This window comes from Nicotiana attenuata, unplaced genomic scaffold (genome assembly GCF_001879085.1).
Source record: "Nicotiana attenuata strain UT unplaced genomic scaffold, NIATTr2, whole genome shotgun sequence".
Taxonomy (NCBI): Eukaryota; Viridiplantae; Streptophyta; class Magnoliopsida; order Solanales; family Solanaceae; genus Nicotiana; species Nicotiana attenuata.
Genome location: NW_017670255.1, coordinates 891,689 through 903,912, shown reverse-complemented (window position 1 = coordinate 903,912; position 12,224 = coordinate 891,689). Strand labels below are relative to the sequence as shown.

General features: G+C 38.4%; 2 protein-coding genes across 2 annotated transcripts; both read left to right on the top strand.

Moving 5' to 3' along the window:
• Positions 1-250: 250 nt before the first annotated feature.
• Positions 251-1,204, top strand: LOC109236773. The gene is made up of 2 exons (XM_019402989.1): positions 251-716; positions 1,146-1,204. Exons 1-2 carry the CDS (start codon positions 251-253, stop codon positions 1,202-1,204), a joined length of 525 nt encoding a protein of 174 aa, XP_019258534.1.
• Positions 1,205-6,197: 4,993 nt separating this feature from the next.
• Positions 6,198-11,450, top strand: LOC109236772. Its single transcript, XM_019402988.1, has 9 exons — positions 6,198-6,350; positions 8,612-8,670; positions 8,781-9,371; positions 9,505-10,055; positions 10,161-10,163; positions 10,278-10,369; positions 10,480-10,838; positions 10,950-10,962; positions 11,019-11,450. The coding sequence occupies exons 1-9, from the start codon at positions 6,198-6,200 to the stop codon at positions 11,448-11,450; spliced, it is 2,253 nt and encodes a 750-aa protein (XP_019258533.1).
• The last annotated feature ends 774 nt before the right edge of the window (positions 11,451-12,224 follow it).

The following is a 12,224-nucleotide window of genomic DNA, read 5'->3' as shown; positions in this document are numbered from 1 at the left end:
ATAAACACTTAGCCCGTTTTTGTTTTCTATGGAGATGGATTCATTGACGCGACACATTCAAGGGGAGGTGCCTTGGTGCTTGTTATTTGTGGATGACATAATCCTAATCGGTGAGACGCGAGGCGGCGTTAACGAGAGGTTGGAGGTTTGGAGACACACTCTAGTGTCTAAGGGTTTCAAGTTGAGTAGGACCAAGACAGAATACTTGGAGTGCAAGTTCAGCGGTGTTACCCATGAGGCGGACGGGGATATGAGGCTCGATACTCAAGTCATTCCTAGGAGAGAGAGTTTCAAGTATCTGGGATCTAAAATTCAGAAGGATGGGGAGATAGATAAGGATGTAACACATCGTATCGGAAAAGGGTGGATAAAGTGGATGCTCGCTTTCGGTGTCTTGTATGATAAGCATGTGCCATTGAGACTTAAGGGTAAGTTCTACAAGGTAGTGTTTAGACCGACTATATTGTATGGGGCAGAGTGTTGGCCAGTCAAAAACTCCAATGTCCAGCAGATAAAAGTAGCAAAACTGAGGATGTTGAGATGGATGTGTGGCCATACTAGGTTGGATAGAATTTGGAACGAAGTTATTCTGGACAAGGTGGGAGTGACCCCTATGGAGGCAAAAATGCGTGAGGAAAGGTTGAGATGGTTCGGGCATGTTAAGAAGAGAAGCACAGATGCCCCAGTCAGGAGACGTGAGAGGTTGGCCTTGGGAGGTGAGAGGAGGGGTAGAGGTAGGCCAAAGAAGTCTTGGGGAGAGGTGATCGGCCGAGACATGGCGCAACTTGAGCTAATCGAGGACATGACCCTTGATAGAAGGGTGTGGAGGCTGAAGATTAGGGTAGAAGGTTAGTAGGTAGTCGTGCGTTTCCTTTTGTCTTCTCTAGTTCGATAGTATTAGTGCTAGTACGGTACCCTTTTTTCCTTAGTTTTCTATATTCGCATATCTTGTTCCGTTATTACTTGCCATCGGTAATCTCGTAGTTTGCTAGCAGTACTTCATTCATATTCTCGTTTTCTGCCTTGGATTTAGTTTTCTAAATATATTGTCTTGCTATTATTTGTTATTGGTACCTCTTTCATATTCTCTGTTGCTATCTTCAATTTAGTTTCTAATTATTTGTCTTGCTATTACTTGCTATCAGGGCTTCTTTCACCTTCTTTAGCCGAGGGTCTATCGGAAACAGTCTTTCTGCCTTTCTAGGGTAGGGGTAAGGCTACGTACATCCTACCTTCCCCTGACCCCACTTGTGGGATTATACTAGGTGGTCGTTGTTATTGTTGTTCTATACTACTACAAAGATATGATTCACATGTGTTGAGAAAGATGCTTGAAATGAGAGACTTGGTTGAACATCAAATAGGATGGCAAGTAAAAAAGGCTTATTCATTGTTCTGATTTGACAATTGGACAGGTTTTGGGTCACTCTACCATGCTACATGACCTGACCATGGTATGATGAATCAATTATTTATGTGAGTGATGTTATAGAAGATGGAGTTTTTAATGAGAAACTTCTGAGGGATATACTACCTAAGGAATTAGATGAACAAATTTTAGAGTGTATTCAACTTCCTCAAAATCAAGAAAGGATGGATAGACCCTGATCGATGCTGGAGAGGGAGGGCCAATTCTTAGTCAACTCGTCTTGGCATATATTAGGACGAGAAGTCAGGGGAACAACATTTATAAATTTACTTGGGTGAAGAGCCAGCTTTTCAAGATTTCAATCTTTATGTGGAGGTTATGAAAAGCTAAAATACCACTAGACGAATCATTAAGAAGAAGGGGTTAGGTGTTTGGTGTTGTATAAATCCTATGGAAGAAACAATATCTCATGTGTTTATGAGATATCCTAGTTGCTATGTTCTTATGGAAATATTTATGTGCACTTGCCGGGATTGATATAGAAGGCAAGCAAATTGTTCAAGTGATAAAGGAATGGTGGAATTACTCAGTGAATACATGTTTGAAGACAGTGTCTCATGCTATTCCATCCCTGATAGTTTGGAAGTTATGGAAGTGAAGAAATTCTTGTATGCATAGGAAGACAGTGTCTATAAATAGGATGATCTTCTAGGTATCCAATGCTATACAATGTTGCTTAAGGTTAGAAGGATTGGATTCTCAAGTGTGACTACTAAATAGCTTGACTTGCATGACGAAGTACATCATCACATTCCAAGATTGAAGTATACTAGGGTGTTGTGGCAATTACGTCCTATTGGATCGATAAAGTCACAAGTGCAAAACTTGTGACTTGATTGCAGTCCTGGGTTTATACTTTATGTAAAATTCACTCATTTCGACTGCCCATTTGGCTAGTTGACCTGAAAGTTCAGGTTCGTAAAGGATATTCTGCAGGGGAAAGGTTGTCACCACGGCTATCGGGTGGCATTGAAAATAAGGTCTAAGCTTTCGAGCGGCGGTTACAAGAGCTAAGGCCAATTTTTCTGAGGTGTGGGTAGCGAGTTTTCGCTCCTGTTCAAATTTTACTAACATAATAGATAGGAGATTGCGTACCTTTGTCTTCACGAACTAAAATGGTACTTGTCGCTACCTCCGAGACTGCTAAGTAAATCAGCAACTGTTCGCTTTCCTCCGATTTTGATAGTAACGGAGGGCTCGATAAATACCTTTTCAAATATTTCAAAGCCTGCTGGTATTTCGGAGTCCATTTGAAGGTTTTCTTCTTTTTTAGAAGTGACAAAAAGTGATGACATTTTTTTGAAGACCGGGAAATGAACCTGCTTAAAGCGGACAGTCTTCCTATTAACCTCTAAGCCTCTTTCACATTTGATAGCTGATCGGGAATGTCCTCGATGTCTTTAATTTTATCGGGATTGACTTCGATCCCCCTTTGTGATATCAAGAACCGCAAGAACTTACGGGGTTGACTCCAAATACATATTTTTCGAGGTTAAGCTTCATGTTGTGCTTCCTTAGGATGTCGAAGGTTTATTGGAGGTGTTTAAGATGATCACCTGTGTTCAAAGACTTAACCAACATATCATCTATGTAAACTTCCATTGTTTTCCTTATTTGTTTTTCAAACATTTTGTTCACAAGCCTCTGATAAGTGGCTTCGGCATTCTTAAGCCCGAAAGGCATCACATTATAGCAATATGTGCCAAAATTCGTTATGAACAAAGTCTTTTTTTGATCCTCCGTGTTCATTTTGATTTGGTTGTACCCGAAATAGGAATTGAGAAAACTCATCAACTCATGCCCGGCTGTCGCATCAATCTTTTGATCAATGTTTGGCAATGGGAATCAGTCTTTCGGGCACGCCTTATTCAGATCCTTATAACCTACGCACATGCGAAATTTATTGTTCTTTTCCGGATCTATTACTACGTTAGCTAACCAGACGGGATACTTTACCTTCCAAATTGAACCGATATCAAGCAATCGAGTTACCTCTTCTTTGAGAAACCTATTTCGGACCTCGAAAATAGGGCGTTTCTTCTACCTTACCAGAGGGATGTTAGGATCCAGGCTTAACTTGTGCATGGCCACCTCTGGCAGAATACCTGTCATATCCGCATGCGACCATGCAAAATAGTCAATATTAAATTTAAGAAATTCTATAAATCCTGACCTGAGCTTGGGTTTTAATCTTGTCCCCAAGTGGAACTTCCTTTCCAAGAATATTTCGAACAATGCAACTTGTTCGGGCTCTTCTGTTATGGATTTGGTCGCATCCGTTTCTTCTGGTACCTAGAAATATCTTGGTACCTGATAGGATTCCGGCGACTCCTCCCCCTTTTTGACTTTTTTGGGCTCGAGAGCAGGCGCGGATCCTGTAATTTCTATGCTCTATGTTCCTTCCCTTTACTATTAGAAACCGAGATTGCATTCATCTCCCTTGCCGCCGGTTGATCCCCTCTTATTTGTTTAATCCCCTCTAGGGTTAGGAATTTCAGAAGTTTATGGTATGTTAATGGCACAGTCTTCATCTCGTGTAGCCATGGCCTTCCAAGAATAATGTTATAGCCCATATATCCGTCTACTACTTCAAATAGGGTAATCTTCATTACCCCTTCAGCATTCGTGGGTAGGAGGATCTCCCCTCAGGTTGTCACGCTTGCTAAGATGAACCCGGCTAGGAGTTTTGTGGCCATAACGATGCTTCCTGTTAGCTTGGCTTATTCTAGCACTCTCCATTAAATACTATTGGCTAAACTTACTGGGTCCACCAAAACACATTTAATTTTAAAATCTAAAACATTAAGAGAAATTACCAGGGCATCGTTGTATGGTAGTAAGAGTTCCTCTGCGTCCTCCTCCGTGAAGGTGATATCATCCTCGGCGACTACCCAGAGTCTCTTGCTATGGGTCACTGATACCTTTATCTTTTTCGCTGCCGAAAAGGTTACACCATTAATCTCGTTACCCCCGAAAATCATGTTGTTCGTTAAACGAGGAGTATCTTTTCTGGCTTTCGACAGTTCCGCGTTATCCCGGTTACGACTGTAGTCATTCTTAGCCCGGTCGCTTAAGAACTCCCTGAGATAGCCATTTTTGAACAATTTCGCCACCACCTCGCGCAGATAATGGCATTCTCCAGTCCGTTGGCCGTTAGTCCCATGATACTCACACCATAGATTAGGATACCTCTGAATGGGGTCGGATCTCATCGGCCTCGGGGACCGTACTTCCTTAATGTTCCTCATCACGGATACCAGTTCCACTATGCTAACATTGAAGTTATACTCAGACAATATGGGTAGGTGAAATCTCGAGAGCCCGATACCTCTTTGTCATACAACGTCTGTTATTCCAGCTAGGATCAGCTCTCCTATCGGTAGCGAACCTATCCGCCGATCGAAAACCTTTGCCGCCTCCTTCGACTCTTTCGTATGGCAAAAACTAAGCTCTAGAAGACCATCGATCTGCGTCGAAATCTTCCTTCAACTTTTCCTTATTCTTCTCCCAATTCCGACCATTGGTTGATGCCGGGAAACCGAGTTGGTCATCCTCCATTCTTGTTTTCAATTCATAGAGGTTGTGGACATCTGCCCATGTTGTCACCTGGAACTTGAGCAGACTTTCTTTCAATTTTCGGGCAGCATTAGAACTCCTCGAATTTAGCCTTTTCATAAATGCTTCAGATGCCCATTTATCGGCGTAGCGGTAGCAACATCCTTTCCTTTTGGAATCTTGTCAAGAAATCTCGCAGCAATTCAAACTCTCCTTGAGCAATTCTAAATATGCCGGCTTTTCGGGCATGAACCTTCTTGGCCCTGGCATGGGCCTTTATAAAAGTATTCGCGAGCATCTCACGCCTCTGGGTGTTGTTGTCAACCCTTTGTATTGTTTGGTTTGCAGGAGCACTGAGAGGAACTAGACCTCTTACATTCGCGTTGTTGGAAGCACCCGACAACGCTTGTTTCAACTCTTTCATGACCTGATCTTGCCACGAGAGATGGCCCAGAATAGCCTTTTGTTGCTCCCTTGGGATTCTCAGTGTTTCCACAACGTGCTCATCTTTAGCATCAACAAGAGTTGCCTCTGGAACGTGTCGTGGATATTTCCCGCCATGGACCGGCGTGGCTATGTCTTCCTCGTTGCGGGTATCACTGATATAATCTTCGTGTCGAGGCGTATTTCCTTGTGCCTCAACATTGTGTGTTATGGTGACGTCATTATCTGCCATTTTCTTGCGGTTTTTTACTAAGAAACAATGAATTAAACATGTTAGTAATAGATGAAAGGATCAACTCAATTACGCAACTGTCTAAGCCCTACGGTGGGTGCCAAACTATTTACCCATAAAACGGTACAGTTGGATTTGTACGTGATTTATAGACAAGCGAATTGATTTGATCCCAAAGTGATAATTAAATTAAATAAAAATACAAGACTTAGCGTTGAAATCGAGATAGGACAGCATATAGGTTGGTCCCGGGAGTAGAGCTTCCGAAGGCAATAATAAGAATATCAATAGACGAGAAATAAAATGTTATTGAGCTTTCTAATAATAGGTAGCATAAGTTTGTCAGAAAAATCATGTCCTTATAATGGTTGTTGAAATAACTATTTATAGTTGAACCTAGGGAACAAGGTACTAGGATCAAGCCCCTCATAAATGACAATTATGAGGGCCTTTAAAGAATGTGTAACAGCGGGCTATGAATGCCAAAATTCGCTATAACGGACTGTGTACTTAATACTGCAGAATACTCTTCATTGAATGCTATCGGGTGGCAGGCATTCGTTTGTCTTCATTAGCAATATTCCTTTCGGGGGCTTCCCGGTGCCAGCCGAAACTGTTGCTCCTGGTCTTGGTTTCCACCTGTCTCACTTTTCGTCTGTCTCCGATTCCACACGTCGCTCTATTATACGAGTATTTAATATAAACCAATTTTACCCTATACAACCAGGAAATCTTTGTTACGTGTTGGCTCTTGTCTTAGCCACATGTTATGCACATGTTTTACCAATACACAAGATAACATCGATCCAATTATATAGTTCAGGGGTGCAGTAAAAAAGAATCTAGCTTCTATTTATGCCGTTCCCTATACTTTAAAGTTAAAAATAAAAATAAAAAATAGAAAAACAGTGTGGCAAGAGCCAATCAGTATTGTTGTATTTTGATGCGGTCATCGACAGCGGTTCCCCGGTTCTCCCACACAACGATTTAAGAACCCCGGATAACAGGAACACTTAGTAGTGCCATCCAAGAAATTGTTGTTGAGATTTTCTGCTCAGACATCCCAAGAGGCAAGAGCCAACCAAATCAATTAGTAACTGTTTGGCTCCTGGCTCCTTGCAATAGTATATATGCTCATGACCAATCGACATTATCCTTTTTGCTGTGGTCATCATCCTCAATGACATCCTAAAATCAATGACAATGTCATGACCTCTTCTTCGAGGTGGGACCCAAAGGGTGAAAGAACTTAACATGTAGTAATATCTTACTCCTCCGGGCCATTTGCATATATACCCCTTTTGGGGCTACCATTGAACTTACACGTATTGCACAAAACTCTGCTAAGTGCAGGGGCGAAGTTATGTCGGCCCAAGGCTGGTCAACAGAATACATTTCGCCGAAAAATTGTACTACGTATAAGATAAAATATTACTTCTTATTGATTAAAAATAGACTTTAAACATCCTTGCATAGCCACTAGCAAAGGGTGCTCAAAATTTGAACACCCTTATTGAATATTATGGCTTCGCCACTTGCTAAGTGTACTAGCTTGGATCTGAAGTAGTTCAATTTCTTCAATGCAACTTCAGAAATCAAATCCGAAGTTCTCCTATCTTTCAACTGCAACTTCAGAAATTCAAATCTTAAGTAGTTCAAGCTCTTCAAAGCAACTTCATATTTCGAATCTGATGTCTTTCTATCTTTCGATTACAACTTCAGAAATTCGAATATTAAGCAGTTCAATCTTTTTTCGAATACAACTTTAGATTCAAAATTAGATTTAAAATCTAAAATCTTAAATAGCTCAATTTTTCAATATAACTTCAGACAACTTCAGATTCAAAATCAAATTCAAAATCTGAAGTTCTGAAATATAAACTTATTCTTCGAATTTCAACAATCCAACACACGATTTAACACCCAAATCTACTCAAAATGAGTTCAATTTTGAAATATAACTTTCAAATATCATAAAGAACAAATCTTACATCAAATTGTTAAAACAATAACAAATTTAACAAGCCCATTTTTTCAACCAACAGAAGAAGAATCCCCAAACACAAAGAAGAAGAAATCAGTAGTGGAGAAGAAGAGAAAAATGTATTTGAATTTACTAAAATTTGGTATCAGTTAATCTTTTTTTCAAAAAGTGAGTACAAATTCAATCGGTTGCGCAAAATCGGGCACCATATGAAAATGTTACTACTCCTCCTGTCACTTTTAAATAGTGATTTAACCGGACAAATTTTATCAAAAATAAGCGCCACGTCAAAAAATAAAATAATAAGAAGTCGTCACTTTTTTTGTTGTTGCATATTTATACTTTAATTAATGATCCATACAATTTTCTCAAAGGTCTATCAATATTTTTTACTCATTTTAAGGAAAGACAACTAGTAATTTAATCAATTAATTCTGACGATTGCTGTTATTAATTAAATCCAGATGTTAAGGTCGTTTTGCACGAAGAGAAGTTATAAATAGGTTGTAATGCAGGAATTAGTGAGGTAGGAATTAGTAATACAAAGTCTATTTTTCGTTGGATGTTTGGTTCATTACACTACAAATGAATACAGAAGACGTCTTTATAATATTTATTTTTTAAACTAAAAAGCAATGAGTTTGCAATTATACCCTTGAACACTTGGCCTTCATTGGCTTCTAGGAAGAAAATATGGATAATTTTCTCATTTTTGTGCTTTATCCATGTATAAGTTATACACGTTTTAAAATATAAATCAAACATTGGATAAGATTATACCAAATTATATAGGGAAAATTTCACATTAAAACAAGTGGGCTGCCTCCTTTTCAACTTTATAGCTCATATTTAACTTTACAATTGAGTAGCCCACAAATTAGAGGCCCATATCTGAAAATGGGGCGTTATTTCCGATATTTTGAGACTACCAAACGCGATTTTCTCTCATTCAGCTGGATTTTCTCAGATTCTTTCCAATCTTCTTCCCCCAAATACTTCAGAAACGAGATCTTGCGATAAATGCAGGTACGAAAACCCTACCATTTCTTCTTCATCTAGAATTTATTCAATTTTTTTTGCTACGAAGCAGCGCAATTCTCCTTTTTGCTGCAATTTTGATTTCAATTTTTTGTTAGATGGAGATTTTTCCTGTTTACCTGTGGTGAATGGGAAGAAAACAAGTTTGTGAATTTCGTCAGTGATTGTGTAATAATCGAGTCCACATTCAACTACAACAATTTAGTTGCAGCTATTTCGGAACATATTAGGATCGATAGTGATTTAAACACAATAGAGATTAACTTTGTCCCAAATGTTGGTTTGCCACCGATCATGATTTACAACGATACAGGAGTTAAGGTGCATATAGAATTAAAGAAGAAAAACTTGAATTTCACTGAATATCCCTTGTTTGTGACAGTGAAAGAGATTTATGAAAATCATTTGGTTGTTACAAGTTCTGTGGTTGCTTCAAGTTCCAGTTGTTTGGTTGCTACAAATTCAAATTCTAGAGATGTATCAACAACTGATAGCACTGAGATTATTGATATTGAATTGATTGAAAAGACGAAATTTAGTGAAAACACGGGTATAATAGATAATATGTTGAACGAATTTGTTGAGGAGGATCAAGTTTATAAGGATAAAGAGACATTTATGAATGTGATGAAGAACTTGGCTGTACGCGAGAGGTTCCAATTCAAGGTGAAGAGATCAAGTGCAACAAGGTATGTCATTAATTGTATATTCTGTTGTATAAATATGTATAAAGTAGTATATATTTGTATATAGGTATTAAAATTAGTATATATGCAGTTTGTATACAAGTGTATTTAGAAGTTGAATGATGTATAATACTAGGTATCACCTTACATGTCTGGATGACAATTGTGCTTGGAGTTTCAAATCTTCTGCCGTTTTCAAGGCAAACATATTCAAAGTGAGAAGTTACAATAATAATCACACATGCGGCTATGGTGAAAGATACTTAACACAACGTCAAGCTACTTCGGGTATAATTGCTAGTATAGTCAAGGACAAGTATGTTAATCCAAAAAAAGTTTACACCGCAAATTATATAATAGAGGACATACAAAAGCAACACGGGATTGAAGTGAGCTACATGAAAGCATGGAGAGCTAAAGAAATAGCAATGGCAATGATAAGAGGGAGTCCGAGTGATTCATATAAGGAGTTGCCGAAGTATTTTTATATGTTGGAGCAAACAAATCCAGGAACGGTTACAAAGTTGCACAAATCAGAAGATGGATGCTTTCTTTATGCATATGTTTCGCTATATGCATCTATCAAGGGCTGGGAGCATTGCAGACCGATAATGGTTGTTGATGGAAGCTTCCTTAAAGCAGCATATAAGGGTACCATATTGACTGCTTGCACACAAGATGGAGCTGGTGAGTTGACTGCATCTACATTGTTTCTGCAGTTTGTATAGTGTTTTAGTTTCATGTATAAAAGTGTATAGGATTTCACAGCTGCTGTTTTTATAAAATTTGCAGTTGGTATAAATCTGTATAATTGTGTATAACTGTGTATAAGATTTGTATAAAATTTGCAGTTGGTATCTGCAGACTATTTTGCAGTCTAAATCCTAATATCTATTTTTGTATAAACAGGAAAAATCTTTCCACTTGCGTATGCAATTGTGGATTCAGAGAATAACAAATCTTGGGAGTGGTTCTTTGTCCAGATAAAGGGTACTTTTGGAGTTAGGGAAGGGATGTGTATAGTTTTAGATAGAAATGAAAGCATCTTCAATGCCACAAAGTTGTGTACCCAGAAGTACCACATTGTATTTGCATGTTTCACTTATGGCAGAATGTAAAGCGCACATTCAAGAAACATCACAAACAATTGAAGGATATCTTCTTTGCTTTGGCAAGAGCTTACACGATAGAGAAGTTTGAGTACCATATGACAGAGTTGTGCAAAATTGATCCGAGGGTGCAGCCTTACTTGTTTGAAATTGGGTACGAAAGGTGGTCTAGAGCATATTCCAAGGTGAAAAGGTCGATGGTAATGACTTCCAATATTGCAGAGTCAATTAATGCAGCTAACAAGGATGCTAGAGAGTTACCAGTAATACGATTGCTAGAGTACATGACAAATTTGCTACAACAGTGGAACAACAAAAACAGAAAAAGTGCAATGGAGACATCTACAGAGCTTGGCGAAAAGTACGACAAACTCCTTCGGGAAAATCTGATTGCATCGGGCAAATGACGGTAAAATGATTCAAATATAATCAATCTTGGCACTTCTGACTTGCATTTTACTGCTTGTATAAGGATGTATAACTCTGTATAATAATGTATAATGTTCTTTAATTTTTTTTTTTTAAAAAATTTTTTTTGCAGGTGAGACCTGCTACGGATCAGTTATATACTGTGCTTGAAGGGGTAAGGAGAAACATACTGTGCCTTGAAGAGGGAACATGCAGTTGCGGAAAATTTCAAATGGATGAACTTCCATGTCCGCATGCTTGGGCGGTTTTGAAGAACCAGCAGCTGAAACCTGGCCAGTATTGCTCTTTTTACTACAAGAAGGATAAACTCCTTAGCATTTATGAATTTCCAGTGAATCCGATGCCAGATGAGAGTTTATGGGTAATCCCAACAGAGGTGATGGAAGATGTGGTCCTACGACCTAAAGGGAGAAGGAATGCAGGAAGGCCAAGAAAGGAAAGACTCAAGCCTGCTTCAGAGAAAGAGTCTAAGAGGGCATTTTCGTGTTCTGTGTGTGGACAAGGTGGTCACAATAAGAAAACATCTAGGAATCGACCAAAATAAATAGTTGAAAACAAAACGCTTCCTATTACATTTGTTGTCATGTTGAGTAGTTAAGTTTCACAAACAATAGAGTTACAAATGTTGATTAGTTAAGTTTCACAAGCAATTGACATGTTTCATTATACGTGTTTTGCTTATCCAATAATAGTGTCTTCCTATTTTTAATGGTACTAAATATATTGATAGATTGTAGAAATACAAAACAGGACTGCAAACAATCACTGGTATTACATGTGTACAGATGTATAAATGAGAGTATAAGTTTGTATAAATTTGTATAACTATGTATATTATTGTATACATATGTATAAAACCTGCTACATTAACAAAACTGCAACCATAATGAAAATACATACTTTGTTAAAGGACAAAAGCAACTGAAAATATTCATTAAAATGTAATTCATTCACAGCAACAATGTGTAATGACTGCCTCAAATTACACAAAAATAATAAAAACATCTATAATATCCTTTAAGGTTATCTCACAAGTAGCACTAGGCAACAACTCCTTATACATAGAAAAACTACAGTAAAATGAAAATAACAGAACTACTTTCTTGGTCGCCCCATCTTCCTCTTCTTCAAAAGTCTCCCTGTGACTTCATCATCACTAATTGCACCAGACTGTTGTTTTTTCCTTCCATAATCCCATAACAGAGATCCCCACCTGGTGCGAAGTGTCTCAATGTCAAAATTATCCTTTCGAATTTCTTTACCAAGGATGAAATACTCAGCAAAGCCAGCAACAAAAGCACCACAATCACTGTAATTA

Bases quoted from the DNA above. Each gene is read 5' to 3' on its own strand.
- LOC109236773 (XM_019402989.1), top strand. From the start codon at position 251: ATGAGGCTCGATACTCAAGTCATTCCTAGGAGAGAGAGTTTCAAGTAT. The intron at 717-1,145 runs GTGAGAGGAGGG...ACTTGCTATCAG, and splicing joins TGAGAGGTTGGCCTTGGGAG to GGCTTCTTTCACCTTCTTTA.
- LOC109236772 (XM_019402988.1), top strand. From the start codon at position 6,198: ATGCTATCGGGTGGCAGGCATTCGTTTGTCTTCATTAGCAATATTCCT. The intron at 8,671-8,780 runs GTACGAAAACCC...ATTTTTTGTTAG, and splicing joins AGATCTTGCGATAAATGCAG to ATGGAGATTTTTCCTGTTTA. The intron at 9,372-9,504 runs GTATGTCATTAA...GTATAATACTAG, and splicing joins AAGAGATCAAGTGCAACAAG to GTATCACCTTACATGTCTGG.